The 26,600-nt window shown below is 42.3% G+C and overlaps 1 protein-coding gene across 3 annotated transcripts in view; it reads right to left on the reverse strand.

The window, feature by feature from the left end:
* DDAH1 (dimethylarginine dimethylaminohydrolase 1) overlaps positions 1–26,600 on the reverse strand; it is a 47,912-nt gene that overhangs the window by 8,295 nt on the left and 13,017 nt on the right. The window contains exons 1-2 of one of the 3 annotated variants that reach the window (XM_072128700.1): positions 17,033–17,218; positions 259–358 (exon numbers count right to left, since the gene is read on the reverse strand). In XM_072128700.1, coding sequence (XP_071984801.1) covers positions 259–358; positions 17,033–17,056 — 124 coding nt within the window. In that variant the 5' untranslated portion in view covers positions 17,057–17,218. Of the gene's footprint in view, positions 1–258; positions 359–8,520; positions 8,849–17,032; positions 17,219–26,600 lie in introns of those variants that run through there. The other 2 variants (XM_072128698.1, XM_072128699.1) reach the window with 2 other exon arrangements.

A 26,600-nucleotide genomic window follows, 5' to 3' on the forward strand; every position in this document is an offset into this window, starting at 1 on the left:
GTTATATTTTAGTTATAGTTACCCATGTAAACCAATCAGAGCTCAGCATTAATTTTATAAACAGCTGTGGGAAAATGAAAGCGGAGCTCTGATTGGTTGACTTGGGCAACTAGAACAGTTCTGCTCTTGGAGACTTATGATAAATCTCCCCCTATATGTAGGAATGAGTTTCTGAAAGTAAGTGGCTCCTTGGCACTACAGTATTGGGGGGCCAAGTCAAAGAACACACTGGTACCCCCATCATTTGGGATATATTACCTGTAAACAACACATCTCCCCCATCCAGCGTGGCGTTTTCATCCGTCATCTCCACCACATTCATCTGCAGGTCCTGTAACGCTTTCTTCACAGCCTCCACCTGCAGGAACAGAACGTTTCATCAGTATTCAGGATAGTAGAAATCCTCTGCGACACAAATGTGAGATTGTGTGGCACCTTATTAATGAGAATCCTAATTGAACCAGTTGATTTTTTTTTTACTAAGCATAAGGCTGCGTTCACATGTGGCCTTTACATATTTTGAAATGCAATATTACCGCTCAGGAGGAGAGGGAATTTGCCCAATTACATTGTCGTTAACATTAGTGTTTACAAAATGCTGTTATTGTTGGTGTTAACATTCTGTTAATCTACCACCACCATCCATTATGTAAATCAAGCACACTTACATGCAGGTGTGTGCTCCCTCTGGTAGGATCTGGTGTGTTCTTACAAAAACAAATGTAAAAATTATGCAAATGATCCTGAGAGGCTCAGGGCTTCATAGTTGTTAAAAGAGCCCAGAGCCTCTCAGGCTCGTTTGCATAATTTTTAAATCCCTTTACTGTAAAAACAAGGGTATAAGAAGCTGAAAGAAGAGCAGATCCTGCCTGAGGGGACACACACCATCATGTAAGTGTGCTGGGTTTACAATCATTGATCCTGGTGGTAGATTTCATTTAATGTGTTAACTACTTGTGTTAAATAAAACACAATATTTACAAGAATGTAATTATGGAAATCTCCTGTCCTCCGCTGTTTTATTGTGTTTACACCATGTGTTTACGCAGCCCAAAAGGAGAAGATATACAGTGGATTCATTTTAGTAATCTTTGGGAGTCCTCTATCCCATAAAGAATGGAGAGTCATTATCAATAAGTACAGGCTTGTACCCACAAAGATCCACAGGCCTTGTCCTTTCAGAGTTTTATTCAAGTTGAAACCTTTGACCACAAAGCCCAAACAAACACCCAAAAATAACCAAAAATTAAAGGGAACCAGTCACCAGGTTTTACCCCACTAAGCCACTATACCCCTCAGGTCGGGTATGTCATGTCTAGAATTCCCTTCCATGTGGATTCATTTACCTATAAAGTCAGGCAAACAGGACTCTTCTCATCTTACTTTCATATGAGAGGAGTCTAGTTCAGTGGTTACAGGGGAAGTGTCATTTGAGAAGCCCCCCCCCCCCCATCTTCTGTTCTTTAGCACCTAGAAACATGCTGCTGGTGTCATATTCAAGATAAGAAAAAAATCATCTTTCAGATCCCATCAGGCTTATGGTTCTGTGAGCTACAGAACTGGACACACAGGCGGTCAAATAGGCGGGAATTGCATCTTTACATGCAGCTTGCATTTCCAACTATGTCTTTAGCTTTCTGCATCTCTGGTTCTGTAGATGACAAATCCTTTAGTCTGATGTCATCTGAAAGATTTTCCCGATTTATATAGTTGTACAGGTGAGATTTCACATAAAGAGGGAAGTCTAGAAAGAACATTTCATCCCCTTCCTGAAGGGGCTTCTAGTTTAGTGGGCTAAAACCTGATGACAGGTTCCCTTAAATAAAGACCCAAAGTGTACCACATTAGTGCTCTTGAAACAAGCCTAAAGGTTTTGATACTTGATGCCCAGGTTTGCCGAATGCACATGGCCTTCTTCTACTTTCATGAGAAACTGTTGTATTCAGTGTCGGACTGGGTCTCCTTAGGTCCACCAGAGAAAAACAATCTGGGGGCCAACTCTTCATTATCCCCCAGGAAATATACTCTAGCAGCCTTAAAATTGTGTTGTTTTCTGATGGACCTCTGGGGTTCAGTATTGGGTTGAGCTGGGGGCCCACCGGAGGATCCTCTGGTGGGCCAGTCCGACACTGGTTGTATTGGGGCGATCACTTCTACCCAATATCTTGTGATCAGACAGAGCCATGAGGGTTGTTCACTAATCGGTGGCTTCTAGTATCACTTACATGGGAAACCTCCTAGCATTCACCAAGCAGGACAATCCCTCTAGTGAGTAATCACCTGCGGCCTCCAAGCCGATACGATGAGCTGGAAGATGTAACGCTCTGCAGATTACGTTACCTTGGGAGAATTATTCTGTCTCTCGCTGATGCAATGTTTGGAGAAGACATTTACTCAGGTGGAAACGCTCGCTCAGAAGATGACGGAATATTTTCTACTTAATAGGATTAATGAGAAAATATTTAAGGACTCTTAATTGTCATTACACAATGTGTCTGAACTGTGGAAGCCGGAGCCGGTAGACATTCAGTTCCTCATACCTGGACAATTACTACCGGTAAGAAGCTACTGGATGACGTAAGTGCTTGTTTACTTATGCTGACAATGAATGCAGCGGCCGTCCAAGTCTTCTAGAGAAACCTGTATCTCTCTGTAATGTCTGCTCCAAGTGCCCCAGGCAGGGGGTGGCATATGTCAAACACCGCAACCAAATATGCCGAGCTGTAAACACCGCAGTATATCTCTCAAGGTTGACACAAATATGAGGCTGACATTTGACAGAAGACCAAAAAAAAAAAAAATGATCTCATCCAACTTCTGAGAAAATGACTACTAAAGAATTTTGGCTCTATTCAATCCAACAATGGCACGTTACATCACCGAAGATCATCGACGAGGTGAAGATTTCACAGAATCGAAAAAAAAGCAAAAAAACAGGCCGTGGGTAAGAAGGAAGCTCAACGACTAAAAAGACAACTTGACAGGTTGCCTGGAACAGGAACGGTCAGGACTCAAGGCTTTATAGGGTTTACCTGAACGTTGCGTGCCTGTCATTTTTCTCATACCTCCGAAATGAAGGGGTGAGACATCCAGCCACTGCTAGGTCAGATTCTTCTGTCAAGTCAAGTCTGTGCTGATCAGAGCCTTGTTACAGAGATCCAAATCTCCAGCATAGTCATTGTACAATTTTACCGCCTCTAGGGGGAGCTCTCTGTATACAGTTTATATGTTTTAAGGGAAATTGTCACCACATTTTCTGCCCCTCAACCACAAATGGCGTCGGGAATAGGTTCCTGCTCTCGTCTACACTGTCCCCTGCAACACAAAAATGTAAAAAATATCTTGACATTTTTTACCCATGAGTCATGTGGTGTTCCTGGCTCAGTATCATACACAGTCTAGCAGTCTAGGGACTGCACTTGGTATTACAGATCCTCCAAATCCACACTTTTCGCCATCTTGCCACCCATAAAAAGGAAGCCTGTAACATTACTTGGCTCCCTGCCAGTAACATGTGGCGAGTCCTGGGAGGAAAGTTCGAACAGCACAAGTCTTCCTCTCCCCAAGGCCTTCTCCTCACTCATTACCCACCCCCTCCATCAGCTTCTGCCCTGTTGTCCCCTCCCCAGGCCACCACCGCAAGAAATTCTTGTTTAAACTGCCCCCCCTGGACTCACCACACACTGCTGGCAGAGAGCCCGCTAATGTTAAAGAAACTATTAAAAAGCCCTGGAATTATTAAGACATTTTTTAAAATCAACGTGCCATAGGCTATTGGAACCGGTCTTCTAAAAATGACCTTCCTGATGACATGTTCCCTTTATAGTGTTTAAAAGGTAGTACAGTCCCCAAAATAGTATCAATGGAAAAAAAAAAAAAAAAAAAAAAATAATCAGCTCATCCTGCATAAAAATTACACCTTAGCCAGCACCATACATCAAAGTGTGAGAACATTGGGGTGCAAAGACTTTTTTGCAATGTTTTTTTAAAAAAAACAAAAAACAAAAAACTCTCCATGATTTTACTGAGCAAAAGAATAAAGTATAGGAAGTCATTTTGACTATACAACAAAAATGCTAAAAAATAAATGCATTGTTAAAAGGGAAACGGTCATCAGGAAGGTAATTTTTACATGGTGACAAGTTTCAAAAGCTATTGGCATGTTGATTTTAAAGATGACTTTATCGTGCATCTGAACAATTCCAGTCTTTTTTTCCCCCTGTAAGATTACATGGCTCCCTGCTAGCTGTGTGTGGAGAGTCCTGGTGGGAGGGGGGCTTGCAGCAGAGAGCTGTGAGCAAAGTAGGGAGCAGGGGAGAGGATGAGGAAGGGCAATGCGTGAGATGTAGAGGAGGAGAAATTGAAGAGAAGGCAACTTGTACCACATGAACTGCCTCCCCACCCCCGGGACTCACTACACACTTCTGGCAGGGAATCAGGCAATGTTATATAACCAAATAAAATCACGGTTATTATTCAGATGTACGATAAAAGCATTTTTTTTAGATCAACATGGCAGAAACTATTGGAACCTATCATGCTAAAAATGACCTTCCTGATTACCAGTTCCCTTTAATAAACAAAATATTATAAGTGCCCCACAATGATGCCATCTTAAAATTCAACGCACCCCACAGAAAACAAGTCCACTTATGAACGGTGCAATAAATAAAGTCATCACTGAAGTCCCAAACAGGTTGCGTACTGAATGGGTTAAAGCCGGTTTCCCCCCGTACAACGTTATTACGTAGGCGCAGTATGGTGGCGTTCTATAGGCACAGCATGGTAGGACTGGCTATATTTGTGGCTCTATTGTTTCTCCTGACTTGTCTCCACGCGGCTCTATTACTGCACACGAGACACGCTGTAACATTATTCTCAATCCTCACGACTTGTTTGAAGCTTATTTCACGTTGCGGCGCCTGAAAAATTATCATGAGTAATATCGAAACATCCTGAAGTTTTGAAGCAGACACATTCCAGAGTTATAAAATGTCTATGGAGGTAGAGGAGAGTTGCAGAGGATCTGCCAGAGCTCCTCTATTTCTGGGAAAGAAGCAATAAATGTGTGTTAATGACATTTCTAAGAATTTCCTGTTGTCCAGAAACACAGTAAAATCCAGTCTGTCGCGTATGAGACCCGTTACACGTGGATCCAACGGTGGAAGGACACCAGACCCAAGGCCGCCCCTCCGTCTGATGTTTGGAAACAAACTCGAGAGGTCAGTCTGATCGGGGAACGTTATATAGCAATGAACAGCACAGGGCATTGGCAGGGGAGCAATAAGGCGCCAGGTGGAGGCCAAAAATTCCTCTTCCATATTAAGGACATTGGCACCTTCTCATAACAACTAGCGCAAAGGAAATTGGGTCTATGACAAATCATACGAAAATGAGGAGCTCTACTCCAAAAATTAGAATATGCCTCTTTGGTGCCACCTAAGTGGCTTTCGCTTGAAGACCATAACAAAACAGAAGTGTATTTTTTACAAAATTTTTTGTGAAAAATAATTTATATTCCAGGACTTCAAATTCTCTAATTGCAATAGAAAAAAAAACATCTTAACACTGCTGTGCTCTTTTCTCTCTGCACTTTGCTATGGCTCAATATCTTTGGGTAAAATGGTCAGGCTTCTGGTTGGACGTTAAAGCTTCCACGTGGAGCAGAGTCAAGCAATGTGGTAGGTTAATGCAATGAACTAAGCACAGCAGGGTGAGGATACACATCCATTGCCATTGGAAAAGCTACAAATCATGGATATGAATAGGAATTCATTTTTGTAATGGTTATGCTAAAGCTAACAACTAGGGTTGAGTGGGCCAGAGTGTGAAACATTGCGGGTTCGTGTCTGAACCCAGACTTCTGCCAGAAGTTTGGTTCGACATTCACCTCCATAATTAACACCCACGATCGTTGCTGGCACCATTGGTGCATGCGCCATTTTGCCCAAGTTTGTCACTCCCTGCTTTTAAAAGGTTAAACACCAACGATGGTGATGGTTTTCATTCTGGTCTTGGTCCCAGAACCAAACTTTTTTTGTTCGGATCTGGATTGGATCTTCTTATCACTACTAACAACATACAAAAAAGGTGGACCACCAAGCTCTCTAGGGCTACAATCTAACAAATGAGGGTCAGGCGTTACCACCCCCCCCCCCCCCCCCCCAAGACATCTATGAAACAATAGACAAAGCAGAAACACCTATAGATATAAATGTTTAACTTCGTGGGATTATCACCTATAGATGGCACTAGAGCGGAGATCATCCCTCTGCAGGTGAATTAATTTGCATACCTTCCTTTTACCCAATAGGCATTGCACTAAGAATTCCCTGCAAGTGGGATCTCTTAAAGGAAAGTAACATAATAACAACTAGTAGAAAAACAATAAGGCAAGAGGCAGGGGTGATCCTAAACTCTGCTGTCTGAGGCGAGCTATAGAACGGCACCCCTATACCTCATCCAGTAGTTATGTATAAGTTTATTTTTTACCAAGTGGGTTCTCCATGCAGAGTCTCACACCCATGCTGACAACAGGTGTGAAGAGATATCTATAAGAGGCAGATCCTGCTATGTAGCATGTAACTGCTCCCCTGATGCCGCCCCCTTTCTTGTTACAGGTGGTGCTGCCTGAGGCAAGATGCTCAACTCTCCTCATGTGAAAGAAGACCCTGCATAGGAATGAGTCTTGCTTCTGTGTACGCCAGACACCACAGTCTTGTTCTAATCAAACCAGGCCCCCACAAAGTAAGATTTGGAGTGGTGCATTATGGGACTTAAGTTGACGTGTAAAAAGTAAGGCATTTGCACTTTTTAACCTATAAATTTAGGACCTGTCATCACGGAGATCTGTAAAGGATGGCCTTGGTGTAATATGAGGTGAGGACTTCAGCTCTACGTTAAATAAGAACATATGGGGGGATAACGGTATCAGATTATATGTCATTCTGAAAACTCAATTAGAAAAGTTATTTTGCTGAGATATTGTGGAATCTTACTTTCTGAACCGTGCGATGAGTGTCATACGAGCCGGGCCCGGAGTTTGCGGGATTGACACTGGGAATTACGGTTGCCACAGATCTGTCATTTTTTCTCTCTTACGGCTGTTGATTATGTAGAAAACACATGACCCGATGACAGTCCGGAGCAAAGCCTCCATCGCGCTGCCATTATCCTGTCATTAGACGCGCACGGCCCGCCACTTGTCTAAACCTAAGGGGTGAGCGGAGGACAGCGCTCAGGGTATAGGCGCACACATGAGTAAACTGCACCCGTACAAATGTTACAATTATGAAGCATCAGTCAACACGGCTTTAGATTATTACATCAGAAGCTCTAACCCCAGGCAAATATTTTCCACACGGCAGACATAACCTTGGATGAAATGAAAACACGACCTGTCATTCAGCGCTGGCGCTCAGCTACGCTGCTGCGTCTCACTCAAACGCCCCATTGTGTAGTGCAACACATCGATCACAATGGGCCATTCCTAAGAGTCCGTACCCGACCTGTTTATTGCCAATCGTTGACCCTTGGGACTGGGAATATGTTTGTTATGACGACTCCTCTGCATCGCACGAAAGGATGAAGTATCCAAAGTTCATCAGATTACATTATATTTATCACAGTGCAAAAGGTTGACGTATTTTAAGAAGGTTTGGACTATTTATCCTGTATTAAGCCCAAATTACAAATGTGCATCAGCAGAAAAGTGAGTGCAGCTCTGGGGTATAATAGAGGATGTAACTCAGGATCAGTACAGGATAAGTAATGTCATGTATGTACACAGTGACTGCACCAGCAGCAGAATAGTGAGTGCAGCTCTGCAGTATAATACAGGATGTAACTCAGGATCAGTACAGGATAAGTAATGTCATGTATGTGCACAGTGACTGCACCAGCAGCAGAATAGTGAGTGCAGCTCTGGTGTATAATACAGGATGTAACTCAGGATCAGTAAAGTCATGTATGTACACAGTGAGTGCAGCTCTGATGTACAATGCTGAATGTAACTCAGGATCAGTGTATACAGGGATTTCCCTGGCGATTCCCTTCTCCACTGTGATCATTATATGAGTGTCTTTTGTGCACATACAGTTCAACCATTTACACGCTGCTGGCGGTATTTCTAATCTGTCAGTAGATAACAATCCATAATAGAGGATGACTGATGATAGATATGTATTGCTTGCTAAACTGCTAATTCTAGAATTGCAGCCTGTAAAGGAACCTGGAGTTATTTCCTGTACTATAGGTACAACATAAGGCATGCAGATACGGTAAGTGTTCTGCAGGGAGAAGAGGTTCCTATATGGAGGTTCCTATATGGCCTCCATTCTGTGTAGTTTTAATGGTGGTGCATGTGGCAATCGTCAGCACCAAACATGGTGGAACTTCTGATGAAGGCTCCAAAAACAGAGACCCTGATACATTGACTAGCAAAAAAAAAAAAACCTAAGAAAGATAAAGAAAAGGATATGCAAGATTCCTCCTGAAAATAAAATGTATGGATTTCATTACCCTCAAATCAGCGACCGATCCAATCCAACGCGAAGCGGAGCCTGTGATGAAAACATAAGAATGTATTTCAGGTCGTGCAAAAATAAAAAAAAAAAAAGGGAAAAATGTTATATAACCCGCGTTACTGGCACCGAGACTCCGCTTAGAAATACCAGTGCAGATTCTGTCTGATAAGGATGATGACATGAAATGGGGATCTGTACAAGCATGCTGAGAAAGTGCATCGCCGAATACTTCTCCTCTGCCTTCTACAAAATGATCAATTGTTAAATATTGGGCAAAGGAACATTCTCCGCTCTGTCTGGACATGCTCCTTGGGCAAAGTATGCACCTGGTCAAGCCAAGAATTCATTATCTTTTTAGGCACCAACTATATCCCAAACTACCCCGAGCGGCTGCCAGCTCCCCGTCCACCCCTGACCACACGCCATGTGTCCTATTTTCTAGTTGAAAACTATTTAAAATTCATGAGTCTTGTTGAAAGCTCGGCTGTCACATTCTCCTCATTCCATGGGAAAATAGAAGCTTCAACCGAGGCCATTATTACTCCTGAATACGAGAGATGTCATTAAATTGCAAATAAAGCCACTTGGAGATAAAGTCGGTATCAATCACCAGGAATTCCTGGGCTAGGTTTCACCACCGGGGCTCCTTTCCAGCTGCGTTGTTTGTGCTAAAAAAGCCTGTGAAAGAGGTGAAGTTAAACGAGACGCCACCATTTAAAAAGTTTGGGGGGAGCGGGAAATGTTGCGCTTGAAGCGAAAGAATTTGGAAACAAAACGACCTGCGGCAGGACTGAAGACGAGTTTTGTTCTTCAACAATAGCAAAGACCCTTGGTCTACTTGGTACAATGCCGAAAAACCATAGCAACGTCTGAGGGACTATACCAGAATTTTTGTGACCGAGGTGACGACCAAGGCCAGATTCAGGGTAAGGCCAAGAACCCCATGACCTTGGATGGAACTCATTGTTCAGCCAAGTTGAGAAGAAGGTCTCTGAAGGAGTTCTGCGGATAGATCTGGAAAATGTCCACCAATAAGGAAACATGTCACTAGAGCAAAGCTTCTCAAAATTTTCAAAACCCTTATCGGATTTTGTGGCCTTCTTTTGAACACTTCTATTAACACTGTAGGATTATTGGTTGGAATTAATGGACCTCATCTACTAAAATACTAAGAATTGACAGTTTTCAACAGAAGGTTCTAAGGTAGAAGAATAGGATTTATCTGGTATCGGCAATCTTCAGGGTTAGCTACATGGACACATTCACCAAGCTGCATTTATGGCCATGCTATGCTCTATATATGCATTTCCAAAAACATTAGTATTTGGGAGTTCCTTGGGTTTCTCTTTTTTTTGCTAATGTCTCAGAGGCAAGGTCAGTCTGACCACTTTGGCACTGTCTGGGGACCCATTAAGTCACCAGTGCCAAGCATTGACTTTTGACTTCCTTTTGTAGGTGACTTACTACTTATTCGCCTGCTTGCCCAACATGGTTTACATGGCATTGGCAACATGGTGATCCAAAAATGAGGTATGCAAGGTCATGAGTTAGGTTCAATGTAGAATGATACAAAAAAAAATAAAAATAAAAATAATCTGAATCCAAGACTTTTCTATGTACCCCCTTAGACCAGGAACGTCACCAACACCCAGACAGTGGGGCAATGACTGTCCAACCTGGATGTGGACATCGGAGGTAAAAAGTGTGTATAAATCTATGTAAATGTATCTATTGAATTGGTTATACACTGTGTAGTTGTACAGAATGGGCACTATGTGGTGGTATTATTTAGTCAATGTAAAGCCCTTCTTTAAAAACTCCTAAGTGATAGCATTACATACGGTATAATGTATTGTCTTACTATATTCACGCGAGGATGGTGGCAATTTGGGAGCATCAGAGACAATAGTTTTCAGACTCCTCCTGAACTTTCTTTGCTCTTACATGCACTTGCACACTTGGCTTTGTGAAGAACTTTTCAATATATTTTTCACTGGAATAGGAGAGTAGAGTAAACTTCTGGCAGAAATATTTGACCTCAGCTCATCTTTCGGAATAACAAAGCATTGTGGATGATACAGTTTATCATGGCGATGATAACCTACGTTGGTTGAGGGTTTGGAATCCCCCAATAGACACATGATCGTTGGTAAGGCTTATTTTTCTTGTATTTATAGCGGGTGTTAAGATGTCACAATTCTAGACAAAATTGAATGCATCTATGGCCTTGTGGCAGCTACTATACTCCAGGTGTATTACTTCTCAGACAAGTGGAAAAGTTACCATGACCCATATCGTCCAGGGGCCAAGACCTCTCTTCAGCCTCCCTTGGCCAAATACTACTGTTTTTGGAAAGAAATATATGGACCATAGCAGGACCATAAATACATCTTGAGTGAATGTGTTCTTAGTCTGCTATTTCAGATGCTTTCTTTAGCAGTGAATGGAAAGAATCCGCATGTCATAATGGACATTAGTCTCCCGCACACATGTTTTTTGTAACATTAAAAAGTCACTGACTCATAAAACATGCATGATCTCAGCAGACCCTTATTTGATCTCGCTCCCCAGGCCTCTTCCGTGCAGAACAAGATGACTTACGCAAATTTTCTTTAGATGCCTTTACATGGCAACAAAGAAGGGGGGGGGGGTACGGAGCAACAGGATATAAGGCCCAAACATGGACAAGGCCTCAATTTCCTGGATGACCAAATCCTCGAATAATGTAGTGGAAAAGAATAGTTTGCTCCGAAGAGTGATGAGGTCTGATCTGAGGACCCTGCAGAGGAAGAAAAGCCCAGGACGCTCTGAATGAAGTTTAACATTTCTCCTGCGGAGTGGAAATCTTGGCAGGATAGTGTCCTTGCAAACAAAACATTCAGTGTTCCTCCAGCTGTTTTGCAAAGAATTGGCAAATTGACAACTTTTGCATAGGGGAAGGAGGGGGGGGGGGACGAGATGCACAAGTTTTCCATAAACTACAGCAGACTGTGTAAGCGACACAACTCCTCCCAGGATAATGGTGGCTCTGTTTAATGAAGAATGGGGTCTGATTTATTCGCCAGGTTCATTATTTAGATAGCGCCATTCCTTCGTGCCTTTCGGTTAGCCGCGATTATTTATCAATTAGGAGATTCCTTCGACACACCGGCCTTTTCACAAAAGACTGACAAGCTGTTTATGTTGGACGGTAAAATGTTATACTAAAAAGAGTACAGTTTACTTCCAGAAGGAACGAGTGAAAAATTTTGTTTAAAAGGCAAGTAAAGATTTCAAAGCGGCTGAGGAATAATCAAAAGCCGGAGAGGACTCATCTGTCAGCGGCAAATTTCTACTCACTATTAAAGTTGGGAATTCGAGAAAGTGCATGATATAGCACCACCCTTGTTCATGACTGGTACTGCAACTCATACCCCATCAGGAGGTCTAGGGGCAAGGTCCATCAAGGTATTACAGTGGGAGTGACCACCATGGCACCAGCAACGTCCCGAGGTCAATGGTGTCTACCAGTACAATGGAAAATACAATCATATTTTATGTACATGTGATGGCTGAGACAATCCCTAGCCTCAGTGGTCATGTCTGAAAGAGTCGGACACAAAGTACAAAACTGGCTCTAAGTCAGACCCTTCCTTTGACCCTTGGCACAATCCCTCGCCCCTTGCTTATCAACAATGCACTTCCTATAAAAGGTGCAAGACCCACAAAGCTTCCTAAAACTATTAGCAAAGACCAACAAGGATTAGGGCCTCTCACCCAAAGGACCTCATAGCAGCCACTTGTGTGGATCTATAGTATGTTCTCAACCATGGGTCCTTTAATAGGCTTCTCCATATCAGGATAATTATCCTCAGTGATTACTGAAGACTTTTACTGCGTCATACCCTCCCAGAGCCGGCTTTGGCGTAGAGAAGCAGCTGAACCCGGCCTTGCCTAGGGATTTGGTAGATTTACTGAACGGTTATGAAAACACTTTGCTAGAAAACAGACTTGGCAGCCACATTAGGCCTTAGTCATTGTGTATTACTTCCCATAGAACTGTGAAACGTAACAGGAATCAGAGATTAATCACCGTCCTCCACCTCCACCACCACCGCTACGATTCCACATATTCTCCTGTCTGGACCGTTCTCGCTTCACCTGCCAAAATAATAAGACTTCCTAACAATCTCCTTCTATTACTGCATGAGGCAAGATCCTTCCAGGTTATTCCTTTGTAATATCTGATGACGATCATTTGCGTCTGAAATCAAAGATCCCACAGCAGAAGGATAATCCGGCCAGCTCAGCCGTGCTTTTCCAGGACAAGGCAGTATTATGCGTAAATGCTGGACGGATGCTCAGACTTCTCCGCTCCATCTATTGTAGTATAAGGTTATGAGGGAGAGTTATAAGATGTCCAGATGTCCTTATGCAATACCAGTGTATAATGGAACACAGATTCCAAACGAAGGAAAATCTTAGATTCCAGTTTTAACTTGTTCTATTATATTGGGTCAGATGTGAAATACCAATAGTAATAACATCCAGTAACTGTAATGGCTGAACATGGAGCCCATAATTTATTATTATGGTACTTCCCTAAACTTTGGTCTAGAGACTGCCCGGTCTGTGGTGCACTCCAATTCCAGGTACATGCAGAGATGCCTCTCAGCCAACCAATGGCTAAAACAGCTCACTCTGCCTAGTGATTGGCTGAGCCGGTATCTCCGGTTTATCAGGAAACAGTTGGAAGTGGACCCCAACTGAGATCCGGACGGAAGTAACAGGAATTTCAGCAGCAGGCAAGAAAAATTGTGTTACGGGACCAACATTAAAGACATTTTACAAATATATAACTGTGGAAAATCCAAGCCGAATACCAAATTGTATACCCAATAAACCCCACTCACATCAGTCACGCACTGTCCTTTAAGAAAAAACAAAATTTTCCAGTCTCAGATACACATGTCTGGCAATTTAATACAAGGCTATTTAACCAATTTGTAAGATATAATATATCACACACACCTAGACTGGTATATAAGTGTTGAGGTACACGTACTGCTTAAACATTGCAACACTTGACCCCAAGTATTGTCCCAATTTCAATGATGGCATTACGTTCTATATATGATATCTCTTGACCTATTCCCCTTTGGCTCCAGGCTGTATGAACATTATAGCCCCTACAAGTTTGGAATCACTCCCTACATATGGTACCAGAATCAGCTTCTTGGGGAATGGATTATGCTTCACTTTTGCCCAATTTCATATCTGGCTTCAGGATTTTTGGAGGACCTTCAAAAAAGGTCCCGAAATAGCTCCTGTGTACATATGTATTGAGAGCATATTCTTTTCGCTATAAAATTTGGTGGGTGGTTTGGGTATCCATGGGCCCCTAGAAGGCATGGGTCCTGGGCTACCGCCCAAACCGTCTATATTATACAGGCAGTCCCCAGGTTACTTACAAGATCGGTTCTGTAGCTTTGTTCTTAAGTTGAATTTGTATGCAAATACTGTATACTTTATAATTGTAACCCCAGCCAAATTGTTTTTTGGTCTCTGTAACAATTGGATTTAAAAAATGTTGGATTGTCATAAGAACCAGGATTAACAATAAATCTTAATTTCAGACAATTTGATAACTGTTATAGCTGTTTATTGTAGCCCAAGGCTAAAGTACAGTAATTACCAACATCCAGAGGTCCGTTTGTAATTAGGGGTCGTCTGCAAATCGGGTGTTCTTAAGTAGGGGACCGCCTGTATTCCACTACTGTTCCCCGCAGATCCAAAATAAATCCATGCGAATAAAATTTTACCACAGCCATGGTTCTCAGGGCGCGGTCCTTGAGAGCAAATCTTGATAAGAGATTGTCTTTTATGGTATGGTCCCTATAAAAGGTCAACATCACAAATCCAATAAAAAAAAAGGATTTGTCAGAACCGGAATGGACTGAAGACCCAGGAGGTTAATGGTCTAAACCCTCAAACTATATTTTTTCCCCCTCTCCATTTCTAAATTCATCAGTTTTATCGGGGCTGACCAAGGTTGAGGAGCACAGAAGTCCAGACCTGTTAGTATGGCCTGTGCCCCACCACAATACGACTCCCTAGGTAGCCCCAACGGGGGAAATAAACCCTTGTAGTGTTATATCATCTTCTTGGCATCTTCCTACATCATGATAAAGAATAACAGGACATGTAAATGATCTTTCCACGCGTGTCCATCTCCTCGTAGGCCATCATTGTTACAAACAAACATTTCCGCTTCATTCCTTTCCAGTGACTTTCTAGGGAAAAAAAGGTCCACCTGTCTGACAGCTGAATCTGTCCCGAACATATTTCTTTGCATTGGTTCAAATAAGAGGAGGCTGATAGCAAAACCAGACAGAACGTATGAGAACATTAGCAGACGACTCGCTGGGGAATGTAGAATAAGTTACACGATGCTATCACAATCTTCCATGTTGAGTCTTTCCCTTCTTCCTAATCGCTTTTCCATTCTGTAATGCCTAAACCATGTCCTTTGCTCGCTATGCAGTAAAGATGTCTGGTCTTCTGAGAGAAACTACTGAGGAGGGTACATACCTCATCCTGCAACATAAATAGCTCACTGCTAAAAGGCCTCACAAGGCCTGGGACCACTGAGGCCACAGGACTGAGAGAATGGAAACATTGGAAGAGGAGGAATGCGAAAATCCAAGGAGCACACCAGATGGCCCGTCTGAATTGTAATAGCAGACGTGGCCGTAGACAACAACAACATCCATACTTAAAGGGGCAAAATAACCCATGTGATAAGGTGTCAAGAGTGGTCCTAGGTGGCAAACAACTAATCAAGACCCAGAAAGCTAAAAAAAACACAATATGATGGTACTGTATACAACACGAACCATGTAGCTAGTACTAGCTACATATAAGTGTCATGTATGTACCATCAGCACATTATAAAGCAGGAAGAGCAGAGCAGATTGTACAACGTGTTCCATCTGCAGGTCGCATGTTATAGAGAAGTAGGAGCCAATCAGGTTGTATATAGTGTCCTGTATGCCGATAGCATGTTATAGAGCAGTAGAGTCAGACAGTAGGTGTTCTCCTTAGGGAGAGATTGCCAATTAAAGCCACCTTAAAAGGTGTGTCTTAAGACTTATGAGTCTTATGACTTAAAGCCATAGATGCTAGACAAGGGAATTCTGGGAAGTATGCAAATACGTTTTCCAACGTGTTAAATGGAAAACAATGACTCCTTTTGCTACATTGAAAGGCAGCCCCCTTTACACCAAGTATGACCTACAAGAAATCTAAAACCATGATGTGGGATTAAGCCAAACCAGTATATCTATTCCAGAAGGAACAGACTCCCAACTGTGGACAGTGCTGTTTCGTCCTGGTTGGGTCTCCTCTACTTCTCCCTACTTCTTGTAGGTCATACTTGGTGTTAATAGGGCTGCCTTTCAAGGTAGCAAAAGGAGGCATTGTTTTCCATTTAACACCTTGGAAAACATATTTGCATATTTCCCATAGAGCAGTAGTATCTGATTAGATTGTAAGTAGTGTCCAATTTACAGGCAGAGAGTGAACTGACACTTTATCTTACCGAAACTCTGCTATATCTGGTCAGTTATTGAAATGGTCACTTCTGGAGACCTCTATGGCAGAATATAAAATGTTTCCAGATGCATCATCTGGTTATAGAAGTCAATCGGGAACATGTATCAAACTTTTGGCTTGCCTTTGTCTTTAAATTTTTGAGACTTTTCATGGTTCTTATGCTTATTTGCATCTTTATTTGCACCCAAAACGTCCCTCTTCAAATTTCACCATTGTCTAGTTTTCTTGAGTGTTCCCCGAGTTATCACCTGAATCCAGATGTGGAAATAGCGACTTTTTTTAAAAGTTGCAACAAAGTCACAAATTTTGGCGCAAATCTTCAACTTTGGAACTTTTGGAATAGTCGAACATTAACATAAGACCAAAACGCCACATGTATCAATAAGGAAAAGCCACTAAAGATACACATGACCAGCAAAACCCAAGAAACGTCCCAAAAACAGACTGACAGAGGGACTTCTGATACATGTGCCCCAATAAGTGGAAATTCAGAAAAGTTCATCAGAAACCAAGACTCATCATAAATCAGCACAAACAAGAAATTCCTCTGTAATAACATCTGACTATAACCACTTCATCAGAATGTGTTCCTGTATCCGGAACCCCAGTGAATTATGTAATCTTCCCACTAAAAATATGCTCAAAAGCCACAAGAAGTCCTTAGACAAGTGCAAAACCCAAGTGGGTGGAGGGAAGAATGATGCGCTTATCATACTTTCCCTTTAAAGTTTTGGAAAAATGAAGGAACATCCAAGGGGAACCCTTAAAATTACAAAATTTAGTATGAAAAAAAAAAAAAATACATATTTGCCTTCTGGTGTGTCCGATGATCCGATGGTTTTCGAACGTGTGAGTTTCAATGACTCGAGTGTCCCAATGACACGGGGATGAGAAGAATGCTCTCACTATTTTACCTTAAAAGGACAAACGCTGCTCATCGGAAAAGGCTCCTCTGCACAGATTTCGTGCAGCTGTTCCAGTGATCCGCCGCCAGAAAGTGGCTTTGAAACTTCAGATTCCTGTGTGTTGTGATAATCAGCTGGGTTTGGAAAATCCTTCAATAATCGACTCCGTTGGCAGTCTAACAAGGCTTCCGAAAAAACAACAGTTCAACATCTGGAAATAAAATATGCACGGGCCGTGAAGAGCTCGGGGAGAACACAGATCCTTATTCTCATAAAGTCAAAAACAGAAAATTTGTCCTTTTTCCCCCTCAAAACCCATCAAGTCAACAATGTGGATGGAAAAAGTGAAACAAACTGGATGCTTTCATAATCGCGTTCCAATGGTCAGGAGGAACCCTAATTTTTATGGTACATTCCTAGAGGATCTGCCCTACCTCATCAGCTCCAAGCTACCCTGATGGTTCTAGTTGGAACAGAAAAACAAAGCTGAAACGTGTGCCGAAATACTTCACTATGAGTGGACGAGGAGCAAAGAACCATAAAAAAAATGGTCCCGAACAGTAATTATTTGAAGCCAATGTCTCTTCCCAGTGGTGGTGGGGTATTAGGTTTTTGGGTTTTCTGGTCTTCTATAAGTAAACTTCTTAATTTGAGGTATACACTCTGATGCCAGATTACCATCTAGGCAAGATTCAAAAATGCCAAGGGACCCCGTACAAGTGGTAGTACCATAATGTTCTTCTATGATGCCATCCTGCAGAGGTGAACCTGAACTTTCTGCTGTCTAAGGTGAGCTATAGAGCAGTGCCCCTTCCCCCCATGCAGTAGTAACATCAGGATAGTTTTTTAGTATGTGGGTTCTCCATGTAGTGTCTCATAGAGTGTTAAAGGGATATTCCCACGAAGACAAGTTTCTTATATGTACTCAAGATAACAAAATAACACATTCTTATAACATAAATTATTAACAAAAGTGCAGCATTTCACACATACAAGTCCAACCTGTCTCTATCAGTCCTGCTGTACACAATTTCAGTTGCCCCTAGACACAACCCTTTAACTTCTGACTTAGGCTCAGGCCGCCATCTTGGATGAGATTGTGCAAATGAGATTTCTTGTCGGTCTCTCTGCTGTGCCTGTAGCCCCGTCCCCTGCACGGAGCTCAGAGACACTCACCGATTCACATCCTGTCAGCACATGGTGAGCAGAGAGAGAGGCTGCAAACTACAACCAGATAAGTGATCCAGGGGAAGGGGGAGGCAGGCACATATCTGTGAGATGCAGCAGAGCTCACAGTGTAATGGTCTATCAGCCTCTTTGTAATCATCTCATGCATCTCTGATCTGTCTCATCTATGTGTCAGTGTGTTAGTACAATGTCAGAAGCCAGATGAAAGTGCATATACACCTGTACCCTGATAATGTAACCACCTTGTCACCCCACAAAACTAGATGGGTTATAATGTATCTAATGATCTTTATTGTATTAACTTCACTAGGAGATTGAAATGTGAGAATTTTCTTTCATGGGAAAACACCTTTAAGTCTTACTTTGTAGCAGGTGACTGCTCCACTTATTGTGCACCCCATCTTCCTATAGTTTGTAACGCCTGATGCAAAAGGCTCAACTTGCTTTATGACTGGTACACCCTTGTCATCCTAGATACGTTTTTGATGTATATCCTGTATCACCGTAGTCCAAAATAGCCTATGGAAACCAAACCAAGCAACAGATATTACTGATGGGTTCAGTGTTCATGTTCATGGTTTATTCCAAGGAAAATGAGTGAGTTATTTGTTTTCTTCCACAGCGTATGTTGGCTTATAACCATCAGAATACTCCAATACACATTGGAAGGTCCTCTTGCTCTCCCTCTCTCTACTCCTACCTCACTTTGATGCCTTTATTTTTGGCAACAAATTTGGTAGTTAGGTCCTATACTGTCAAGTGGGAACTCCAGGGCTGGAACAGACCACCCCATACTCCTAGGTTGGGGTCTAACGAAACAATTACAACTGTACTGGAATCTGACACCTATAAAGAATACAAAGCGTTGGGGTTGGTGCAGGTTGTGAAAGGTCTTCTACAAGTCTGCGATGCTTGGACATTACCAATTTCCTGTATGAACGGGCTTCATCAGTTACTCAGAAAACATTTTTGCTTGTTAATCCGGATTTTCTCAAAATAAGAGTCTACAAACAAAGCCAAAAATTAACGGTGGGCAGGAGGGATAGGTATCGCCAATGTTATCTTCTCACACAACTTTATGACTCATACATATAATTATTTTAGGTATTTATCTAAAATTTCCTTTTCCATATGATCCCCCATCTTAAATCTGGACCAACGGTTCCTTAACCACTTTGCACAAAATTTCTTGTGTAAGCTCATGGATGCAGGACCATCTAGAATTATTTAGGTGTTCATATTCCTAGTCCAGCTCAAGATTTGTCTCGACCCCATGTTCTTAGGCTATGTTCACATGAACGTATGGGGGACTTATATACGGCCAATATATGTTCCCCATACATCGCAATGAGCACACGGCGCCCAACGGGAGGGGTCCTATCTTTCTCCGGAATACGGCGCCGTGCACCATATATTCCTATGGAGAGGGGCGAGGGTGAGAGTCTCTCTCCCCTGGCACTGCCGTGTGTCCACCGTAATACGGTACAGCGGGCAAAGACAGTGTGAATTTAGCCTTAGGCTGTGTTTCCAAGGGCAGTAATGAATTATAATATAGGCGGTTTGGGTGGTAGTCCAGGGCACAAGCCTTCCAGTGGGTCCATGGCCACCCAAACCACTCACCAAATGTTATGAGAGAATTTCATGGGTAAAGGTTCTTCTGAGTATATCTGTTCATACTATCAATACACATACACAGAAGAGTCATTACAGGACCTTTGAAGGGCCTCTAAAACATCCCAAAACCACAGATTGAATGCAGCAGAAAGGACACATCCTTGATTCCCCAAGAAGCTGATGCTACTACCATATGTAGTAAGTGATCCTAGACTTGTAGGCGTATAATATTCATGCAGCCAAGGACCCATGGCAGTCTTATGTGCCCCTGCCTAAGAGAATGCAGCCATGTCTGCAGGGGCGTTTACATTGAGTAAATGTTTGTGCTGACGGGTTCCGATGTGGTGTCAATAGCCGTATTTTCCATTTTAGATCTTAAATGATGACATATATTAGGTATACATATGAAAAATGTAGCAAAAGTAGCATTTGACTTATTTTCTAGAACTCTATAGCTGGCAAGAATAAGCCATAACTCGGCCAAGTGATAAGTCAGGAGGAGGTTTAGGAAGAACACGTTGTTCTATGACAAAAAGATTCCAAGTGACTTATCAGCAGAAGCAGAATTCACCAGCTTCTTGGTAGAGAAATGTGCTACGCGGCCACAAAACAAAGTATTTTTAGCTAACTCTGCAAATACATGGAAAACCATTACATAATGCCACTTTCCCAGAAACCTTATCTCCGACCAAGCCGCAGTAAGTTTCCTATGCTGCCCCTGACCGACTTGATAAAAGGTTTGGACCTCGAAAATGTTTTTTTTCCTTTGGCAGGAATGCCGTGTGTTTTTCATTCATATCTTACATAAGATTAGATTCAATTTGTTTATGAATTGATTTTTTTGCAGGGATTCTCCAAGGGATCCCCTTCTGGAGCCCTGAGGAATCATCTGTGATCTGTGCCAAGGAGCTATGTCAAAAGGTATTATATCTAGCAATTATATTAAGAAAATGTTGCAATTCAAGTGCACCTGGGGTGTTCCCGATCTTCCAGATGTGCCTACAGAATGCAAAAAGTGGTCCAGGTCTCCGTGGTCCACCAGTAATGTAACAAAATATCACCGCAGACAATCCAGCACTGAACCTCCCATGGTGCTCCTGGTCAGGAGGCTCAACAGCGCTACATCCACCATTGGAACAATCCGACCACAATTTAGGCATTTATTAGGGCTCATGTGCCAGTTTTCTGTGATCCTCCAGGCATTGCAATTAATTTTCCCCTTTATACCGCCTCCATGGCAAGAGAAGGGGGTGCAGCCAGAGTCTGTGCGGGCCGGCGATTGGCGTTCCTGACCCCGCGCATTTGCTGTTGCCTGCGGCTCTTCAAGCCTGTATGGTTGCAGCTAATAGCGCAATTCAACACCAGATCCTGCAGCATTGTACACCAACGCATCCAACCTCCAAATACATCAGGAGGTTGGAACCTCCTGATGTAGTCGGCGATGTAGAGGGGCAGGGTTTCGACGTGCACCGGCATATGATGAAAGTCCTCAAATGACTTAAAGGGGCAGCTTGTTTAGGACATCAGACACTAATTGAATGTTAAGAGTCAAGAAGCGTGACTCCAACAGAGAGCACCACGGGTGGTCCATTGCTGGATCATCTGCAGAAAAAGAAGGTAAATTTTGTTATTTTTTCCCCTATATCTCAGACAACCCAAATTTATAATAAAACTCTAAAAATGGTACTATAATTTGAACCTCACTTTTTTCATAAAATACTCTAATAATAATTCTTTATTAATATAGGGCACACAGATTATGCAGCGCTGCACAAAGCTAGCCAAATTGGTCCTCTACACTTTTAATTCTATATTTACATTATTATATTTTATATGGAGGGCCAAGATGTGAATAGGTATGTCCTCCTTCCGACCACAAGTCAGAAATAATGGAAACCGCTATTGCATATTGTTACCATAACTCAAGAGTTACAGAAACAGTAGAATTTGGGGAGTTACGGAAGCAATGCAAGTCACCGTCTCCGGAAATCTGATTGGGCCTTAAGTAAAGAACATAGAACAGCCATGTTTATCTTTTTCCATAACCCATGATCAGCGGGTAAGAAAGGCCGAGAGGCAACTTATCCTTTGTCCTCCCTTATTTGGGGCTTTGGAGAGTAAAATACATTAAGAGTGACTCATGGTAAGCAAAAAGTCCAAATATTCAAGGTACAATAGCTTCTGCCGATTGTAACCAAGCCACTCGCCACCAACGTATTGTCCAAGGACAGTCACCGTCTCCTGGATATTTTGGCCTTGTACTGGAGGGAAAACTCTTCTTATAGCTTTGACCTCCTATAAAACCACATAAAACCCAATCCTATATACACATGTTATCTCTGTATATGTTCACAAGACAGACTCAAATGGAAAAAGGGTGGGTGGTTTTAATAAACTCTACTGTTGCTATCACCAAAGTGTCTCATTTTTTGGTTATGAACGCATTAAAAACCCCGCCGCTATCTCAGAATCGTGCAAATGTTTGGTTTATATAGATAATCTCCTCCGGGGGTCGAGATAGTTGTGTTTAGATTAATCATAGGAGAAGAATGCTGTGGGCTAGATCTGTATTTTATTTTATAGAATCATTGCAGAGGATGGGAAAGTAATGATCCTTCCTAGGTTATCTGGGCTGTGCGGTACATTCCTTGTCTTCAAATACTTCGTCTGTGGTACTGTTAAATCATGAACTCGATTGTAGCTACTTACTGTAAAGGAACAGAATGTTCCAGATATTCTACAAATATTTTCTGCAAGAGAAAAAAAAAAAAAAAAAAAAAAGAAGGTAGCGGCATAGAATAAATAGAGCAGAAAGGGAGAGTCGGAAGTCATGGCACGCACAGTAGTTATGCAGACACGTGTGCCATGTCTGTGGGTGGCATAGCTCAGGTGAGTACCAGCGAAAGTAATCCTCGAAATCTGCACTTTAAGAAATCTTAACCCACACTAATCTTGACATGTCCTTGCAAAGTTATCTCAAAAGCTCTTTGGTTACACTTTTCCACCAAAGCCAACAACTGTTGGGCTGCCAAGTACAGGTCCTCCAACATGGTCTTATCATAATGGGCATTCTAGGCTAAATCTAGCAATGACCCCTCCATTGGACAGGTCATTAAAAGACAATTGGGGGGAGTTGAACCATCAGCTGTTTGACATTATGGATGGAGCGGTCTTCTTCTGGCTGCATCCATAGTTTGAACGAATGAATCTTCTTATAGTACCAGGGACAAGCCATGGTCAAGTTTGTTTCAGACAGTCAAGAAACTGGAAAAGACACAATAAAGAGGTTTTCCCACCGTTTATATTTATAACATAACCTCAGGAGGTCATAAATACATGATAAATAAAGGTTCCGCCTCTTGAGAATGGGTTTCCGCTTCCTACATTTGGGCGAAATGTAGATCATGATGTGCACGGACAGCAACTTTCCAATCAAGTTCATTCCATTGGACTGCTGACAATGGCAAAACTACTAGATCTTTATATTTTGGGTGGGTCTAAAGGCTCAGCTGTTCACGCGTGGCCACTCTCGATTCAAGAATATAGGAGCCAAAAACATAACAGAGCTTCTAGACTTGTCTTGTTTTCAGAGCTACCATAGACCAGAATGGAGAGTAGTCGTGTAGTACTATGGTTTCCACCACTAGGGAGTCTCCAGTAATGAGAGCAGAGCTCCCATGTCTTCCATTTACATACAAGTCATCATCATGCATGGACATTGCAGCTTCATTCAAAGTTTTGATGTGACTGGAGAAGATCGCTGAGAACTCTACATGGCTGTCCCCCATCATTCCCATAGTGGCAGTGGTCATACGCTTGGCTCCATTCTACTGAGACATGGGACCCATGGAAATTTTGGGGCGCAGTTATGGTTGGTCATTTCTAACATCTAGTTCTTCCATTCATTTTATTGTCCTGCTTTTATTTATGATTCAGTGCAATAGCAGTCCACAGTTTTCAACTCCATTGACTTCAATGGAAACAACTTATGGACAGGTTTTTGTATCGTAAAGAAATCATCCATGTTTTTTTCCTAATCCCATACAAGTCCTTTAACAGGAAAAAGCTTGCAGGTCCTGTGCTCACTAGGCCTTGCAACACAATTTCAGGCACCTCAGGGGGGGTAAATGGAAGGGAAAGTATTTGGGGTCACGGAGCTTGAAGGTCCAGCATTTAATAGACTTATATCAAGCAAAATAGGTCTACTAGATATCTACACACCAAAAACAAAAGCGCCACTTTATAGAACATGGCACGGATGAAATCTAATGTTACCTGAACAAATGGGCTATGTGTTACTATGAAAAGAATTCGCCTATACAAAAAGGGCACATTGTAAATTGAGCCCCACCCCTGAAACACCATCCCGATCCCACCTGTAACGAATGGTATCTCCAGGCCACACGTTGCGCTCAATCATCCGTCAGTGATTCCCAACGAGGAGGCCATGAAAAGGGCTTTAGATGAAGCCTCGAAGACTACCTGGAATATAAATATCAGAGCTCCGGCCTACGTCGCATTGAAGCCTGAGTGTATCCTAGAACACTGCGCTGCCCTCATTCCCCATGAAGGAATTCAGTTTCTAAGACACGGACCTGACTGATGGGATAAAAACAACCCTCATACTCAGTTCCAGTAATAGAGGCGATTTTGGCTTGAGAAGAAGGGGAGTGGATGAAAGGAGGGGGGGGGTCAGGGGTGGAAGAATGAATGTGCAATTTGTCCTCCCAATATTTATTTTGGATGCGGACGATGTGACTGAGCCTTGAAGAGTGAAGACCGGGAAAGGCCATTGCTTGTCTTCCATCGCTAATTAGCGGACAAGTGCAGCCTCACAGTAAAAAGGTTGTGCCGCAGCAGGAATGCGTTTCCAGTAAACGGAAAAGGCCAAAAATACCTTGAGCCGCTGATTTTGGACTCTCTTCAAGGGATGTTTGGTTTAAACTGGAATTATGAAGAAAAAAAAAAAAAAAAAAAAACCCTCTCTCAAACATATAACACAGTGAGGGTTAGATGACCTGTGGTATTCCAGGCATCTCCTCACAGAGACTGGGAGTTGTAGTACTGGAAGAGAAGTGTATAGGTCCATGCCTCTGCCAGCAGACATTTCTTCTACATCAATGAAGACAGTGGGATATATATGTGATACAGTATTCCTACACCGAGGCAAAAAAGGGTAAACCCTGACATATACCAAAGGAGGTATACATGACATATATTAAAGATCAAACGCATGATGAACCAAGCCTAGTTCCCTTTGAAACCATTCCAGTGATAATACACACAGTGATGTCACAGTACAGAGATAATACACACAGTGATGTCACAGTACAGGGATAATACACACAGTGATGTCACAGTACAGGGATAGTACACACAGTGATGTCACAGTACAAGGATAATACACACAGTGATGTCACAGTACAAGGATAATACACACAGTGATGTCACAGTACAGGGATAATACACACAGTGATGTCACAGTACAAGAATAATACACACAGTGATGTCACAGTACAGGGATAGTACACACAGTGATGTCACAGTACAAGGATAATACACACAGTGATGTCACAGAACAGGGATAATACACACAGTGATGTCACAGTACAGGGATAATAAACAGTGATGTCACAGTACAGGGATAATACACACAGTGATGTCACAGTACAGGGATAGTACACACAGTGATGTCACAGTACAAGAATAATACACACAGTGATGTCACAGTACAGGGATAATACACATAATGATGTCACAGTACAGGGATAATACACACAGTGATGTCACAGTACAGGGATAATACACACAGTGATGTCACAGTACAGGGATAATACACACAGTGATGTCACAGTACAGGGATAATATACACAGTGATGTCACAGTACAGGGATAATACACACAGTGATGTCACAGTACAGAGATAATACACACAGTGATGTCACAGTACAGGGATAATACACACAGTGATGTCACAGTACAGGGATAGTACACACAGTGATGTCACAGTACAAGGATAATACACACAGTGATGTCACAGTACAAGGATAATACACACAGTGATGTCACAGTACAGGGATAATACACACAGTGATGTCACAGTACAAGAATAATACACACAGTGATGTCACAGTACAGGGATAGTACACACAGTGATGTCACAGTACAAGGATAATACACACAGTGATGTCACAGAACAGGGATAATACACACAGTGATGTCACAGTACAGGGATAATAAACAGTGATGTCACAGTACAGGGATAATACACACAGTGATGTCACAGTACAGGGATAGTACACACAGTGATGTCACAGTACAAGAATAATACACACAGTGATGTCACAGTACAGGGATAATACACATAATGATGTCACAGTACAGGGATAATACACACAGTGATGTCACAGTACAGGGATAATACACACAGTGATGTCACAGTACAGGGATAATACACACAGTGATGTCACAGTACAGGGATAATATACACAGTGATGTCACAGTACAGGGATAATACACACAGTGATGTCCCAGTACAGGGATAATACACACAGTGATGTCACAGTACAGGGATAATATACAAGTACAGAAAGAATAAGACAACATATGGAAATGCAAGGATATTGCAGTTATTTTAAGAGAACATTATTGTGATTTTTAATCCTGTACAATCCCAATAAAAGAAAGTTTTTTGGGTGGTAAGAACAGGGCCACCATTATGGGGGGGGTCTCATGGCCCCCTTCCCCCTTTTTGCATTAAAAGGGGTGCCCTCAA

This window comes from Engystomops pustulosus, chromosome 10 (genome assembly GCF_040894005.1).
Source record: "Engystomops pustulosus chromosome 10, aEngPut4.maternal, whole genome shotgun sequence".
Lineage (NCBI taxonomy): Eukaryota > Metazoa > Chordata > Amphibia > Anura > Leptodactylidae > Engystomops > Engystomops pustulosus.